Source organism: Zosterops lateralis, assembly GCF_965231275.1.
Source record: "Zosterops lateralis genome assembly, chromosome: 24".
Lineage (NCBI taxonomy): Eukaryota > Metazoa > Chordata > Aves > Passeriformes > Zosteropidae > Zosterops > Zosterops lateralis.
Genome location: NC_139784.1, coordinates 7,302,777 through 7,317,124, shown reverse-complemented (window position 1 = coordinate 7,317,124; position 14,348 = coordinate 7,302,777). Strand labels below are relative to the sequence as shown.

The window sequence follows — 14,348 nt, the reverse complement described above, 5'->3', positions numbered from 1 at the left end:
TGTCCCCTCCCGGGGGTCCCTGTCCCCTCCTGGGGGTCTCTGCTCCCCCTGGCCAGGAGGGGCTGTTCCCCCCAGGGTCTCACAGCCCCCACAGGATTTTTGGGGGGATCCCCAAGGGACATCCCCACCCCATAACCCACCAACAGGTTAAACTCCCGGGCACCCCATGACTCTGTTTACCACCCAGGAGTTATTTATAGGCCTCCTGGGCGCTGGGATTCGATTCCACACCCGTGTGAGTGTGGGGCACAGCCCTATTTATAACCCCCCGAGGCTCAGGCCGTGTGTCCCCATGGCCCGAGAAACCTTCCCCTTCAGCTCCTCGGCCCTGCGCTCTCTGCGGCTGCAGCAGGAGCTGCTGGAGCGGGAGGATCAGCGCCGAGCCCTGGCCCGGGACTCCTCCAGGTCCCGCCGCCCCCTGCCCAGGACCCCCCGAGCCCCCCCGAGCCCCCCCAGGAGGCGTCAGTTCTGCCGGGACCCCGCCGTGCACAACGCGCTCTTCGCCGGGGACCTGCCCCGCGTCCAGAGCATCTTCAGGGATGAGGAGGCGGCGAATTTGGTGCTGGAGATGGTCAGCGAGGAGCTGGTGTGGTCACCGGAGCAGGGTACGGGCCTGGGGGTCCTTTTCTTCTTCTCTCTTGTCCCTCCCCTCCTGTTCCCCCTGGGAAACAAGTGGGGAGGCAGGAAAAGAGTGAGGGGCGGGGGTCCAGCTCCCCTGGGCTGGGGGAGAGGGGCTGCTGCTCCAGTTTATGGGGGAATGGGGCAGGGTGGGTGCACAGGGCAGCCCCCATGGGTGTCCCATTGCTGTCCCCACCTCCGCAGGGCTGTGGGTGGGTGGGCTATCCCCCCTGACCCCGCAGGGCTCTGGGTGGCTGTGGGTGCAGGTCAGGGGGGTCTGGCAGTGGGTGGGTGGGGGTCCCTCAGCCCCCCTGACCCCGCAGGGCTGTGGGTGGGTGGGTGTGGATGGGGGGGTTCCGGCGGTGGGTGGGCTATCCCTCAGCCCCCCTGACCCTGTAGGGCTGTGGATGGGTGTGGGTGGGTGGGCTATCCCCCCCTGACCCCACAGGGCTGTGGATAGGTGTGGGGCAGGGCTGTGGGTGGGTGGGGGTCCCTCAGCCCCCTGACCCCGCAGGGCTGTGGGTGGGTGGGTGGGTGGGTGTCAGTGAAGGGGGGTCCTACAGCCCCCCTGACCCCGCAGGGCTGTGGGTGGGTAGGTGGGCTATCTCTCAGCCCCCTGACCCCGCAGGGCTGTGGGTGGGGGTCCTACAGTGGGTGGGCTATCCCCCCCTGACCCTGAAGGGCTGTGGGTGGGTAGGTGGGCTATCTCTCAGCCCCCTGACCCCGCAGGGCTGTGGGTGCTGAGCCCCCGCCGGCAGCACACCTCTCCCCTGCGCGTCACCTCCGCCCGCGGGTTCGAGGCCTGTGCCCGGCACCTGCTGCTGCGGGGGGCGGCCGTGGACGCCGTGGTGGGGGGCCGGGCCCCTCTGCACGACAGCGCGGCCGCCCCCCACCCCAACTGCACCCGCCTGCTGCTGGCCTTCGGAGCCGACCCCAACGTGCTGAGCGCCGACGGCTCGGCCCCGCTGCACCTGTGCACAGCCCCACACAGCCTCAGGTATGGCCCCACCTGTGCACAGCCCCACACAGCCTCAGGTATGGCCCCACCTGTGCACGGCCCCACACAGCCTCAGGTACGGCCCCACAGCCTCAGGTATGGCCTCACCTGTCTGGGGGTCTGGCCAGGAAATGTCACTCCTGCCCCACCCATCCCTGGGAGCCAGGGGCCTGGGGGGTGTCCTGGGAGGGTCCCCCGGGGGGTGTCCCTAGGGGTGTCCCATGGGTGCCAGGGCTCTCCAGTATGTCCTGGGGGTGTCCCATGGGTGACAAGTCTCACCAGGGTTTCCCGAGGTGTCCCATGGGTGCCAGGCCTCTCCAGTTTGTCCTGGGGATGTCCCTAGAGGTGTCCCATAGGAGCCACACCTCCCTGACATGTCCTGGTGGTGTCCCATGGGTGACAGGGCTCTCCAGTACATCCTGGGGACGTCCCTAGGGGTGTCCCATGGGTGACAAGTCTCACCAGGGTTTCCCGAGGTGTCCCTGGAGGTGTCCCATGGGTGCCAGGGCTCTCCAGGGTGTCCTGGGGACGTCCCTAGGGGTGTCCCACGGGAACCACACCTCCCTTACACCTCCTGCTCATCTCCCATGGGTGCCACCTCTCCCCAGATTTCCCCCTGACCCTTCCCACCCCGTCCAGGTGCGCGGAGCTGCTCTTGGCGCACGGCGCTCAGGTGAACCTGGGCACGCGGGACCGGCAGGTGACGGCCCTGCACGTGGCCGCGCGCCAGGGCCTGGTGGCCCACGTGGAGCTCTACCTGCACCACGGCGCCGACCCCTCCCTGCGCACCCGCCAGGGCGAGACCCCCCTGAACGCGGCGGCGGCGGCGGCCGAGCGGCCGGAGGAGGCCCAGCGGTTCCTGGCGGTGGCCGAGCGGCTGCTGGCGGCCGGAGCCCGGCCCGGGGCCGCGGGGCTCAAGGGCCACACGCCCCTGCACAACGCCTGTGCCAACGGGCGGCCCGAGCTGGCCCGGCTGCTGCTGAGCCACGGCGCCGACCCCACGATCCCCAACGGGGCCGGGGACACCCCCCTGGACTGCGCCCTGCGCGCCGTGGGCGAGTGCCGGGAGCAGCGCCCCGAGGAGATCATCGCCCTCCTGCTGGACCACGGGGCCCTCCCCGCGCACCCCAAGGTGGGGACAAATGGGGATAGGGGGACAGGGGGGGACAGGGTGCTGGTGGCAGGGACCCGAGGAGGTCATCACCCTCCTGCCCCGCGCACCCCAAGGTGGGCACAGGGGGATAGGGGGGTACGGGGTGGTGGTGGCAGGGACCCAAGGAGATCATCACCCTCCTGCTGGACCACGGGGCCCTCCCTGCGCACCCCAAGGTGGGGGACAAATGGGGACTGGGGGATAGGGAGGGACAGGGTGGTGGTGGCAGGGACCCGAGGAGGTCATCGCCCTCCTGCTGGACCATGGGGCCCTCCCCGCGCACCCCAAGGTGGGGAAAAATGGGGACTGGGGGATAGGGAGGGACAGGGTGGTGGTGGCAGGGACCCGAGGAGGTCATCACCCTCCTGCTGGACCACAGGGCCCTCCCCACACACCCCAAGGTGGGGGACAATGGGGACAGGGTGGTGGCGGTGCTGGTGGCACGCTGAGGTGACCCCGAGGCTCTGCTGGCAGATGCTCAGGCTGTGCTGTCAGCACCCCCCGGCCATGGAGGTGATGCTCAACGCCTACGACCGTGTGCCCCCCGCTGAGGGGTGGGTGGAGGCCGTGCCCCCCGAGCTGTGGGAGGTAAAGGGGGTGTTCTGGGGTGTGCTGGGGTGTTATGGGGTGTCCTGGGATGTTCTGGAGTGTCCTGGGGTGTTCCGGGCTGTCCTGGAGTGTTCTGGGCTGTCCTGGGGCGTTCAGGAGTGTCCTGGGATGTCCTGGGCTGTCCCAGGATGGCCTGGGCTGTCCTGGGCTGTGCCCTGTCCCAGCCCCAGCCCGCTGCCCCCCGTGTCCCCCCTGTGCAGGAGCACCAGGAGTTTTACACCTCGGCCGTGCGGATGGCGGGGCGGCCGCGGCGGCTGCAGCACCTGGCCCGTGTGGCTGTCCGGCGCCACCTGGGCCCCCGTTGTCACAGCGCTGTCCCCAGGCTGGCACTGCCACCCGCCCTGCGCCGCTACCTGCAGCTGCCCATCGAGGGGCTCATCTCCTGAGGGTCCTCTGTGTGTCCCCACTGGTGTCCCCTTCGTGTGTCCCCTCCATGTCCCCACCAGTGTCCTCTGGCTGTGTCACCCCGTGCCCTGGTGACAATAAAGGACATGGCAGAGGTGGCTCTTGAGGTGTCTGTGGGACCGGGGTGGGCAATGGGAACTGCTGTGGGGATGGGGGACTGTGGGGACAGGGAACTCTGGGGACAGCAGGCTGTAGGGACAGGGGACTGTGGGAACGAGGGACTGGGGTGGGACAGGGGACTGTGGGGACAGGGAACTCTGGGGACAGGAGTCTGTGGGGACAGGGATTTGTGGGGACAGCAGACTGTGGGGACAGGGGACTGTGGGGACAGAGCCAGGGGCTCACGGGTGGCAGGGGGGGGACAGAGGGACCCCGGGGGACGCGGGCCCCGTGCAGGGAGGGGGTGACACCGCGGGGGGTCCGCTCCGCTCCGGTCCCGGTCAGTCCTCCATGGTGGGGGGGGGGGGGGGGGGCTCAACCCGGGAATTCCCACGGCGCTCCCGAAGCGCCGCCCCCACGTCACTAACCCCGCCCACACAAAAACCACGCCCATATTCCCCATTCAAACCCCGCCCATCTGTGCTTATCCAATTAGCTCCTCCTCCTTTGGCCACGCCCACCGGGCGCGGCCGTGACGCGTCCCCCGCGCGCCCTCCGCCCCCTGGCGGCGCCTTGTGACGTGGCACTTCCGGCGCGGGCGGCGGCGGGAGGCGGTGAGTGGGGGGGGGGGACGGGACCCCCGGGATGGGGGGACACACCGGGACTCCCGGGGCTGGTTGGGACCCCCCAAGACCGGTCAGGGACCCCCCAGGACCCCCGGGGACGGGCAGGGCCTCCCTCTTCCCCTCCCTCCCTTCGGTCCCCGGCCCCGCTGACCGCCCCGCTCCGCCCCGCGCAGCTCGGGGATGGCCTGACCCGCCCCGCCGGCACCGAGGGGCTGCGGGACCCTCCAGGACCCCCCGAGACCCTCCAGGACCCCCCGGGACCCCCCAGGACCCCCCCGGGACCCTCCAGGACCCCCCGGGACCCCCCAGGGACCCTCCAGGACCCTCCGAGACCCCCCGGGACCCTCCACCGGGCCCGCTGAGCTGAGCCCGTTCTGCGCATCGGCAGCGAGGAGGAAAATCCGCATCCAGAGCTCCGGTCCCTGCGCTCCCCGGGGGCTGCTCTGAGCCCGGACCGGCACCGGGACCCCCCGGGGTTCCCCCACCGGGCACCGGGAGCTCCAGGCGGGGGATAAACCCCCCTCCCCCTGGGTGCAGGCGGGCGGGGGTCCCGGGATGGAGCCCCCGCTGCTCCCGGGGCTGGGGGACGAGGTGACGCTGGTGCTGGGGCTGGCGGCGCTGGCGCTGGCGCTGGTCCTGGCCTGGCTCTCCACGTACGTGGCCGAGGGCCCCGGGCAGGCCCCGAGCACCGGGGACGCCGCCGGGATCCGCCTGGGCCCGCCCGAGGCCGCGGAGCCCCCCCGGAGCCCCCAGAGCGCGGAGGAGAAAAGCGAGGAGGAGGAAGGAGGAGCGGCGGCCCCGCCGGGGGGGGACAGCGGGGACCCCCCTGATCCCGGCCTGGAGCGGCTGCTGGAGGTGCCCGGCCTGTCCCAAAGCCCCGCCGAGCCCGCAGCCCCCGGGGCCGGGGATCTCATCAAAATCCGCCTCAAGTTCCTCAACGACACCGAGGAGGTGGCGCTGGCCCGGCCCGAGGACACCGTGGGGCTGCTCAAGAGGTGAGTCCTGAGGGGTGGGGAGCTGCCAGAGCCCCCCCGGTGCAAACAGCCCCCTCCCACAGAACGGGGGAGGCTTTTTATCCTTTTATCCCCAAAAATACCGAGGGCTGTGGGCTTGGAAACAGCGCGTTTAAAAGAGATGGAGCTGGCAGTGGTGGCAGTGCCATCGCTGTCCCCTCCTCGGTTACAGTGGGGGGGTTTTGCCCCGGGTGGGGTCTCTGCCACCTCTAATCCTTTCCCTCCTCCCACAGCAAATATTTCCCGGGGCAGGAGGCGCAGATGAAGCTCATCTACCGCGGGCAGCTGCTGCAGGACCAGGCGCGGACGCTGCGCTCGCTGCGCATCACCGACAACTGTGTCATCCACTGCCAGCGCTCCCGGCGCGCCCCCCCGGCCCTGCCCCTGCCCCTGCCCGAGCCCGGCCCCGCCGCCCCGGCCCTGCCCCTGCCCCTGCCCGGGGGGACGCTGATGGTGCCCGCCGTGATGCTGGTGCTGGCGCTGGGTTGGTATTTCCGCATCAATTACCGGCAGCTCTTCACGGCCCCGGCCACCGTGTCGCTGATCGGGGCCACGGTGCTGGTGACTTTCCTGGCCTTTGGGGTGTACGGGCAGGCGGGGTGAGGAGCTGGGGGGCACCGTGGTGTCCCCTGTCCTCGGTGTCCCTGTCACCGCAGGCAGCGCGGTGGGAGCTCGGTGTGAACGTCCCAGCCTTGCTCTGCTGGACTTTATCCCCCCAAAAAGGGGCTTTATCCCCCCAGAAAGGGGCTTTATCCCCTCAAAAAGGGGCTTTACCCCCCCAAAAAGGGGCTTTACCCCCCCCAAATTCCATGCCCCGTCCCCCAGCCCCACTCCCAGCTCTGGGGGAGTGGGACAGCGCCAGAACGGGGCCGTGGCTTCTTCCCAAGGACTTTTTAAAGCAAATAAAGGGTGTCAAGTCACCCCCCCAGTGGTTGGTTTCCTGCGCTGGGGGCTGTTCTCTCTCTCCCACCCACTTTTGGGGGGTTATAAAGACAAATCCAGCCCCACCCGTGGTGAATGGAGAGTGGGGGGGGTAAAGGTCCTGCTTAATTAACGAGCCGTAATTAATGCCAGGGATACCAAGTCAAGATGCAGTTTTATTTACAGGGGCAGCCACAACCCACTGACGGGACACACAGACCTCACAAGGGCTCAGCTCCCCCCGGGGGGACACTCAGAAAAACCAGGGGCGGGGGGGAGTGAGGACACCAACCTGGGGAGGGGTCACAGGGCACGGTCTGAGCCCCCCCAAACCCCACTGCACCCCTTGGACCCCAAAACTTGCAGCTCCTCTCCTGCAGCTGAGGGGGCTCCCCAGCCGGGTTTGGGGTGGTCCCCCCGTGTTTTTTGGGTGCCCCCAGCCCCATCCTCAGCCCCGGGGCACACAAAGGCCAGCTCGGCATGCTCCAGTGGCCAGACCCCCCCCAGCCCCAAATCTGCCCCAGGGGGGGTCCCCATGCAATGAGGGGAGGGGTCCCACAGCGTTTTGAGGTGCCCAGGGCTCTGCAGGACCCCCCCTGAGCCCCCAGCCCCCAGCCCAGCCTTTAGCAGCAGTTTGAAAACAATAGTGAATCCAGAGTCAGAGCACCATTAGTTTGTGAGTCCCGGGCAGAGGGGACGAGCCACAGCTCCGGGTGGGGGGACAGACACATTTCCCCCTCCCCTGGGGGGCACAGGGGGGTCACACAGCCACGGGGAGGGGGACACAAGGGAGGGGATGGAGCCAACGCTGTCCCAGCACAGCCCCTGCCCTGGGGAGCAGCAGGAGGGGGTCTCCGGGCAGGGGGTGACCTGGATCCAGCCAGAGGGGACCTGTCCCCCCACCGCCCCCCCGGCCCGCACAGCGGGGTGCTGGTCCCAGCCCCCCACCCAAAAAAAAAAAAAAAACCAAAGCAGAGCCTGTGGGGGTGGGAAACACCCCTCGGAGCTGTGGGGGTGCCCAAAGACCCCCGAGAGCAGCAACAGGTCCTCAGGCACGAGCAGAGGGGACACAGAGCTGCCCTGGGGGCACAGGGAGTGGGGGGCTCGGTGCTGGAGCTGGGCTGTGATTCCCCCTCCCCAATTCTGCTCCATCCCCAGCTCCCCCCACCCAGAGATCCCTGGCAGGTTGGGGTCCCCCTTCCCCCCGAAGAGTTTGGCACAGGGATGGTCAGAGCAGCTCCCCCCGCCCCCAGACCCCCCCAAAGAGCCCCAAACATGAAGGATGCAGCATGCAGCCCCCCGTGACCCCCCTGTGCGGGCCCTGCCAGCCTCCCAGGACCCCCAGCAGCTGAATGCAGGCACAGCTGGACAGATTTTGGGGTTTTTGGGGTGCCCACTTTGTCCTTTTGTGCCCCCCCTCCTGAGCCAGCCCGACCAGCGAGTGCCAGCCCGGGGCAGGGAGGGGGGGCAGCCCCAAAACGAGGGGCTCACCCCAAAACCCCAACGGAGGGGGGATTCACAACCCCCTGAACCCAAACCCAGACCTGCCCAGGGTGTGCAGAGCCCCCCACCCCATGGGGAAAGTGAGGAGTGGGTCTGGGGGGCACAGCTGATTTTTGGGGGGGAAATGAGAGGGGGGGGCTGTACCCCCCAATGTCTGAGGGTGACGCCCCAACAGGAGCCCCAAATACAAAAACTGTCACAGAATAAATAGAGGCACCGGGGCAGGGGAGGGGAGGAAATGGGGGGCACTAACAGGGGTGGGGGGACTCCCCAAAATCCAGCCCCACTCCAGTGATGGATGGCAGAGTCCTCCATGCTCCAGGGGCTGTCCTGGCCCCCTCTGTCCGTCCCTCTGTCCGTCCCTCTGTCCGTCCCGCCCCTCCCCAGCTCCTCAGGGCTCAGTTGATGTCGTCGTAGATGCTGGGGGTGTGAGGGGCTGGGGGCTTGGGCTTCTTCTTCTTGCTGGAGCCGAGCCCTGGGGCGCCGCTCACCAGCCCCAGGTGGGGCTTCTTCTTCTTGGTCTTGCGGGACTCGGAGTTGTTTGTACCTGGGGAGGGGGAAAAGGGGGAAATGGGGGTGTCATCACCCAAAACAAGAGCGGGTGATGCTCGACTCTGGTTGACAGCCAGGAAAATGTGCCCCAAAATGTTCTTCCCCATCCCAAGGTAAAGGAAAAGGTGCTCCAGGCTTTGGAGGTGTGGTCTGTTCAATCCCTCTTGTACTGGGGAGATGCCAGAACAGACAGTTTTGCCCCCCAGAGGGGTCTGTGCCCCAGGATTTGCCCCCCAGAGGGGTCTATCCCCCTCGATTCACCCCCCAGCCCCCCAGCACTCACTGGCTTTGGAGGAGGCCGAGTCGGAGGGGGAGATGTCGGAGGACCCGTCCCACTGCAGGCGGCTCATCAGGGCCTGGCTCTCGGCCACCTCGAAGCTGTCGTTGTCCACGCTGCCCTCGGCCTCGGGCAGGGACCTGGGGCAGGTGTCACACGGGGAATTTGGGGACAGAGCCCCCCAAAAGCCAGGGGGACACCCAGGGGCTCCCCCCAGCTCCCACTGCTCCCCTGGGCTGCAAATCCCAACCCCAGCCTGTTGTAATTCTCTGGGGAATGGTTTATCCCTTCTGACCCCCTGGAGTGAGTTCCTCACCACTCAGAGTGACCCTTCCTTCCTTCCCTGACCCCACTGGCTCTTCCCTGACCAGGGGGCTGTAAATTGTCTCCCCTTCCTTTGTTCTCTCTCTTTCCCCCCATGAATTTCGAAGAATAAACGCCTGGGACAAAGGTCCTGGGGGAAAAGGCCTCTTCTGAGATCTCTCACCTCGTCCTTGGTATAATTCTCTCCAAATCCTCCTGATAACTGAGCTAAAGCCCCCGGGAGGAGGGCAGAGAGAATTATACACCAGCCCTGGGCTCACATCCCCTCCAGGCCTGTCCCTGTCCCCTCACGTCCCCTCCAGGGCTGTCCCTGTCCCCTCATGTCCCCTCCAGGCCTCCCCAGGGCTGTCCCTGTCCCCCCACATCCTCTCCAGGGCTGTCCCTGTCCCCTCACATCCCCTCTAGGGTTGTCCCTGTCCCCTCATGTCCCCTCCAGGCCTCCCCAGGGCTGTCCCTGTCCCCTCATGTCCCCTCCAGGCCTCCCCAGGGCTGTCCCTGTCCCCAGCCCCACCTGAGCACCCCGTGCAGCCCCCCCAAGTCCTCGTTCCACGGGACAGGGACCCCAGGGACCCCCAAAGTGCAGCCACTTACGCCGAGGGCCCGAGGAGGTAAACCCGGACCGCCCTGCGCTGCTCATCCGTGTGCTGGGGACACCTCAGGGACCTGGGGGTGACACACGGGGCTGAGACTGGCCCTGTCCCCTCCCCTGGGGGCGCTGGGGACCCTGGGGATGTCCCCCAGAGGGATCAGGGCCGGGCCAGGCCGCCCTCACCTGGTGCACATCTTCTTGGTGTGTTCAGAGATGACCCCGCATTGCTGGGGAGGGAAGGACAGGTGAGTTGGGGGGGGGACAGGTGAGTGACCCCTGGGCTGTGCTGCACCATCACAGCCCTGGGCCCCCCAGTCTCCCAGGGTTGTGTCCCACACAAAGCAGCCACTGCCCCACTGCCACATGTCCCTGTTCCCAGCCTGGAAACCAGCCCCAGTGGGGGGGAGCCCAGATGGGAGAGACCCCAGGGGTCCCATCCCCTGTGGAGCCCCCCCTGCCCAGCTGGGAGAGACCCCAGGGGTCTGCTCCCCTGCAGAGCCCCCCTGCCCAGCTGGGAGAGACCCCAGGGGTCCCATCCCCTGTGGAGCCCCCCTGCCCAGCTGGAAGGGACCCCAGGTGTCCCCTGCCCTGCAGAGCCCCCCTGCCCAGCTGGGAGAGACCCCCAGGGGTCTGCTCCCCCGTGGAGCCCCCCTGCCCAGCTGGGAGAGACCCCAGGGGTCTGCTCCCCCGTGGAGCCCCCCTGCCCAGCTGGGAGGGGTCCCTGCGGAGCCCCCAGCCCCTCACCGTGGTCAGCAGTGTGCGCAGCTCCTCGGGGCCCAGCGTCTCGTAGTTGATTCCAGCAGAGTTGCTGTACTGGGGGGGCGCAGAGAGCGGGGTCAGGGCCGGGGGGACCCTCCTGGGGGGGCAATGCAGCCCCCAGGGGGGGCACAGGAGGGTCTGGAGCCGTCTCCCCCCAGCCCAGGCTCACCTTGAAGGGATCGGGGTTCCCGCCGATCTCACCTGGGAGGGAGGAAAGGTGAGGGGTGGGGGGTCCTGCCCTCAGCCCGGCCCTGCCCGGGACCCCCAGAGCCCCCTCCCACTGCCCCCGACCCCGCCCAGGAAGAGCCCCGCCTCCCCAAGCCCCACCCATTGCAGGTGCTCCACCCACAGCAGGTGCCCCACCCACCCTGTGTGTGCCCCGCCCATCCAAGCCCCGCCCCAGACAGATCCCCGCCCCAATACAGAGAGCCCCGCCCCATTTTAACCCCACCCCTTTTTAAGCCCCGCCCTCCACGTTTAGCCCCGCCCCCTCACCATTTTTGTGTTTCAGGGACTTGGACCTGCGGGGCGAGTTGGGGTTCTGCAAAGAGAGGGGCGGGTTGGGGGTGTCCTGTGTCCCCTCCCCGCGCCCCCCGCCCCTCCCCGCGCCCCCCGCCCCTCCCCGAGCCCCCCGCCCCTCACCTTATCGGATTTCCTCTTCTTGGCTGCGGGGGAGACACAGAAAGGAGAGATTGGAACCTTTCCAGGGGATGCAGCCCCAGCCCCAGAGCCGCCCCCTCCCCAGGGCTGGGCCCCCCACAGACCCACCCAGCGCCGGGTTCAGGGGCCGTGGGGCAGGCAGGACGTGTTCCCCACCCCTCAGGACCCCAGGGACCCCTCCCCACCTTTCTTCTCAGAGCCATAGGACCAGTCATTGTCATTGATGTCGTCGTTGTCCTCCTGGTCACTCTCAGACTTGTTCAGGTTGTTGCTGCTCGCGATCCTGGGCGGGGAGGGGAGGGGGGTCACGGCTGGGGGTCTGCCCCATGTTCTCCATGGAACCCCAGGATCCATCCCAGGATCCATCCTGCACCTCCCACCCTCCCCAGCACCCCAGGATCCATCCTCCCCCCTCAGGATCCATCCTGCACCCCAGGATCCATCCCAGGACCTCTGGTACCCTCCCATCCTCCCCAGCACCCCAGGGATCCATCCAGGAGTCCCCACCAGCCACCAAGGCAGGGTGGGGATCACAGGACCCCAGAGTTCCCAGCTCATTTTCCCAAGAGGGATAAACTGCTGGGGAGGAGCAAAAACACCTCCAGGACAGACCCAAACTGGGACACCCCCCCAGACCCCAAACCCACATTTGGGCTCAGCAGTGCCCAAAGCCCACAGGTGAGGCAGCCAGGCAGGCTCAGGCTGAGCCCCCCGTGCCTCAGTTTCCCCAGCCGGCCCCACCTGCGGTTGGCGATGCGGCTGCTGTTGCGGCCCATGCCCAGGCACTTCTCCAGGTGGGGGGCGAAGCGGGAGGCGGCGATGCTGCGGCTGCAGTTGGGGCACACGCACTCCTTGTTCTTCCACTGGTTGTACACCTGCCCGAAGATGTCCACGCCCGGCTGGTCCACGATCTCTGCGTGGGTGGGGGGAAAAACACACTCAGATTCCTGCTCTGAGAGTCCAGACCTGCTTTTGGGGGCTGTTTGGGGATGACAGAGACTCCACAAAGCTCTTTGGGGGAATTGAATTAGAGGTGATGCTGCCAGGGGGTCTCTGCCACCTCCCACCCACACCCCAGAGCCCCAGCACCGTGTTTTGGGGGGTGAACCCCCTCATTTACCCCTCTGGGACAGCCTGGCCACTCCTGGAGGGACATTTGGGTGTTTAATCCCATCCCTCACCCCTCTGGGACAGCCTGGCCACTCTCAGAGGGACGTTTGGGTGTTTAATCCCCCTCAGCAGCCCTCAACCCCAAATCCCTTGTGTGGGGACCCCCTCAGCCTCTCTGGGGACAGAGACCTGGCCGTGTCCCTGTCACCAGCATCACCCCAATAACCCTGGGGGCTTTGGGGGGCTCACCAAAGTCCTTCATGCTGTCGGGGTCTGTGTCATCCAGGAAGAAGTATCCACACTTGACAGCCCTGTGCACCTCGAAGCACAGCCCCAGGCAGGCATCCTCCACCAGCTCCGTGTAGATCTCGTGTGCGATGGCCTGGGGGGGCCCAGGGGGGGCTGTGAGGGCTGGGGAGGGACACACGGACACCCCAGGGGACAGACAGACCCTCAGGAGGGGGCAGCTCACCTCCAGCTTGCTGTTATCCAGGCCAGACAAAGACATATCCTCCATTTTCATTTGCAGCTGCTGGCGGAGAGGTCTCGCCGAACGCTCATAGCACGGGGGACTCGGGGGGCTGGGGGCACGGGGGGCTCGTGGTGACCCCTCAACCCTCCCCTGCAGACCCCTCCCAACCCCCTTCCCAGCCAGGATCCCACTGCCCACCCCGGGGTGTCCCCAGGAGAAAGAGTTGTGGGGTTAGACCCTCCAGGAGTGAATTGGGGGAGCCTCGGGGGTCCCCCAGCCTGGCAGGGACCCCCCCCAGGTTAGTGGGGGACACTGGCTGCCAAATTTGGGATGTTCTCTGTGTCCATCCTGCTGTCCCCTCACCCCTCAGGCCAGCCCAGCCCTCACAGGGGTGTCAACCCCCCCCAGGACCCCACCTCACCCCCCCATTGTCCCTGGACTGCACAGGGGACTCGGGGTGTCCCCAGACTGTCCCCTCCTCCCTCAGGGGAGGGTTTTGCTGCATCACCTTCCCTTGCAGCAGATGGAGGGAGGCCCAGGGCAGGAGGGGAGCACTGTGTACCCCCCAAAATGAGGCCTGGCCTTTTTTCCCCCCACAGTGAGTGTCTAAAGACCCCCAAACTCATGGTCAGACACCCTGCAGTGCTGAGCAGGGGAAATCCTGATTGTCATGGGGCAGGGGGGCTCTGACCAACCCACTGGGATTGGGGGGACACCAGAGGGGTCTCCACATCCCCCCCACACACCCCAATCCTGCTGATCTGAGGATTTATTCCTTCCACAGCAGAAAAAACAAACGGGCTGGAATTGGCTCAGCCCCCAGGAGCCCCCCCAGGCTGAGGCAGAAAAGGGTGGGGGGCTCTGGGGGTCTCCCACAGGGCTGGGGGGGCCCAGGGAAGGTCTCAGGAGAGGAGAGTGGGGGGGGACAGACAAGAAAGGGGGTCTGGGGGAGGCTCAGGGGGGCCTGGGGGCGGCTCAGGGGGGTTTAGGGGCGGCTCAGAGGGGTCTGGGGGAGACAAGGGAGGGCCCCGGGGCTCTCAGGAGTGGATGAAGAACAGGAAAATGGGGGAGAAGGCAGATCTCAGGCCCGGGGGTCTCACACAGGGCTGGGGGGCCCAGTAGAGCTGCGGGGACTCTCAGGAAGCACTGGGGTGGAAAAGGGGGTAAAAAGGGACCCCAGGAGTCCCCCAAAGGGTCTGGGGGCTCTCAGGTGGAGAGGGAAGGAGGGGGAAGGGGAGGCTGAGGGGAAGGGGATCCCGGGGAAGGTGCCGGGGCCTCTCCGGTCGGGGCTGGGGGGGCACAGGCGGGGCTGTACCGGGGCAATACCGGGGCAATACCGGGGGCTGTACCGGGGCTGTACCGGGGCCGATCCCGGGCAGATCCCGGGGGTCCCCCACAGCCGAGGGGGAGGTCCCGGAGCGCCCCGGGGCGGGGTCAGCGGGGCCCCCTCTCCGCTCCGGCGGGGCCCCAGGGCCAGGCAGGGCCTCCTCGGAGGGCGGGAGCTCCGGGCCGGGCCAGGGGCGGGTCGGGCGGTCACTCACCGGCGCGGAGGGTCCGGCGGGCGGGGCCGGGGCCGGGTCAGCGCCCCCCGCCGCTCCGGCGCGGGGCCCGGCGGCGACTCGGCATGGTCGGGGCCGGTGCGGGGCCGGAGCGGGGCCGGG

At 67.8% G+C, this 14,348-nt stretch overlaps 3 protein-coding genes across 4 annotated transcripts; 2 read left to right on the top strand and 1 right to left on the bottom strand.

Annotated features, from left to right (window-relative positions):
• The first annotated feature begins 215 nt into the window (after nt 1-215).
• ASB16 (ankyrin repeat and SOCS box containing 16) lies at nt 216-3,815 on the top strand. The gene is made up of 5 exons (XM_083877413.1): nt 216-605; nt 1,348-1,615; nt 2,255-2,747; nt 3,243-3,356; nt 3,578-3,815. Exons 1-5 carry the CDS (start codon nt 293-295, stop codon nt 3,761-3,763), a joined length of 1,374 nt encoding a protein of 457 aa, XP_083733539.1. The 5' UTR covers nt 216-292; the 3' UTR covers nt 3,764-3,815.
• A 593-nt stretch (nt 3,816-4,408) lies between these two features.
• TMUB2 (transmembrane and ubiquitin like domain containing 2) lies at nt 4,409-6,440 on the top strand. Of its 2 annotated transcripts, none has more exons than XM_083877392.1 (3): nt 4,409-4,495; nt 4,681-5,502; nt 5,754-6,440. In XM_083877392.1, the coding sequence occupies exons 2-3, from the start codon at nt 5,063-5,065 to the stop codon at nt 6,121-6,123; spliced, it is 810 nt and encodes a 269-aa protein (XP_083733518.1). In that variant the 5' UTR covers nt 4,409-4,495; nt 4,681-5,062; the 3' UTR covers nt 6,124-6,440. The 2 variants fall into 2 exon arrangements, with proteins under 2 accessions (XP_083733518.1, XP_083733517.1); XM_083877391.1 differs by having other exon boundaries at nt 4,457-4,495; nt 4,896-5,502.
• A 164-nt stretch (nt 6,441-6,604) lies between these two features.
• Nucleotides 6,605-12,796, bottom strand: ATXN7L3 (ataxin 7 like 3). The gene is made up of 12 exons (XM_083877370.1): nt 12,688-12,796; nt 12,465-12,597; nt 11,847-12,018; nt 11,291-11,388; nt 11,088-11,110; nt 10,941-10,986; nt 10,615-10,646; nt 10,431-10,499; nt 9,870-9,913; nt 9,689-9,760; nt 8,780-8,913; nt 6,605-8,491 (listed from the first exon to the last, which is right to left on the bottom strand). Exons 1-12 carry the CDS (start codon nt 12,736-12,738, stop codon nt 8,343-8,345), a joined length of 1,023 nt encoding a protein of 340 aa, XP_083733496.1. The 5' UTR covers nt 12,739-12,796; the 3' UTR covers nt 6,605-8,342.
• Between the last annotated feature and the right edge of the window lie 1,552 nt (nt 12,797-14,348).

Excerpts from the sequence above, each read along its gene's own strand:
- ASB16 (XM_083877413.1), top strand. The coding sequence starts at position 293 with ATGGCCCGAGAAACCTTCCCCTTCAGCTCCTCGGCCCTGCGCTCTCTG. Across the intron at positions 606-1,347 it reads GGTGTGGTCACCGGAGCAGG|GGCTGTGGGTGCTGAGCCCC; the intron begins GTACGGGCCTGG and ends CTGACCCCGCAG. Across the intron at positions 1,616-2,254 it reads ACAGCCCCACACAGCCTCAG|GTGCGCGGAGCTGCTCTTGG; the intron begins GTATGGCCCCAC and ends CACCCCGTCCAG.
- ATXN7L3 (XM_083877370.1), bottom strand. The coding sequence starts at position 12,738 with ATGAAAATGGAGGATATGTCTTTGTCTGGCCTGGATAACAGCAAGCTG. Across the intron at positions 11,389-11,846 it reads AGCCGCATCGCCAACCGCAG|GATCGCGAGCAGCAACAACC; the intron begins GTGGGGCCGGCT and ends CTCCCCGCCCAG. Across the intron at positions 10,647-10,940 it reads GTCCCTGAAACACAAAAATG|GTGAGATCGGCGGGAACCCC; the intron begins GTGAGGGGGCGG and ends CCTCCCTCCCAG.
- TMUB2 (XM_083877392.1), top strand. The coding sequence starts at position 5,063 with ATGGAGCCCCCGCTGCTCCCGGGGCTGGGGGACGAGGTGACGCTGGTG. Across the intron at positions 5,503-5,753 it reads ACCGTGGGGCTGCTCAAGAG|CAAATATTTCCCGGGGCAGG; the intron begins GTGAGTCCTGAG and ends CTCCTCCCACAG.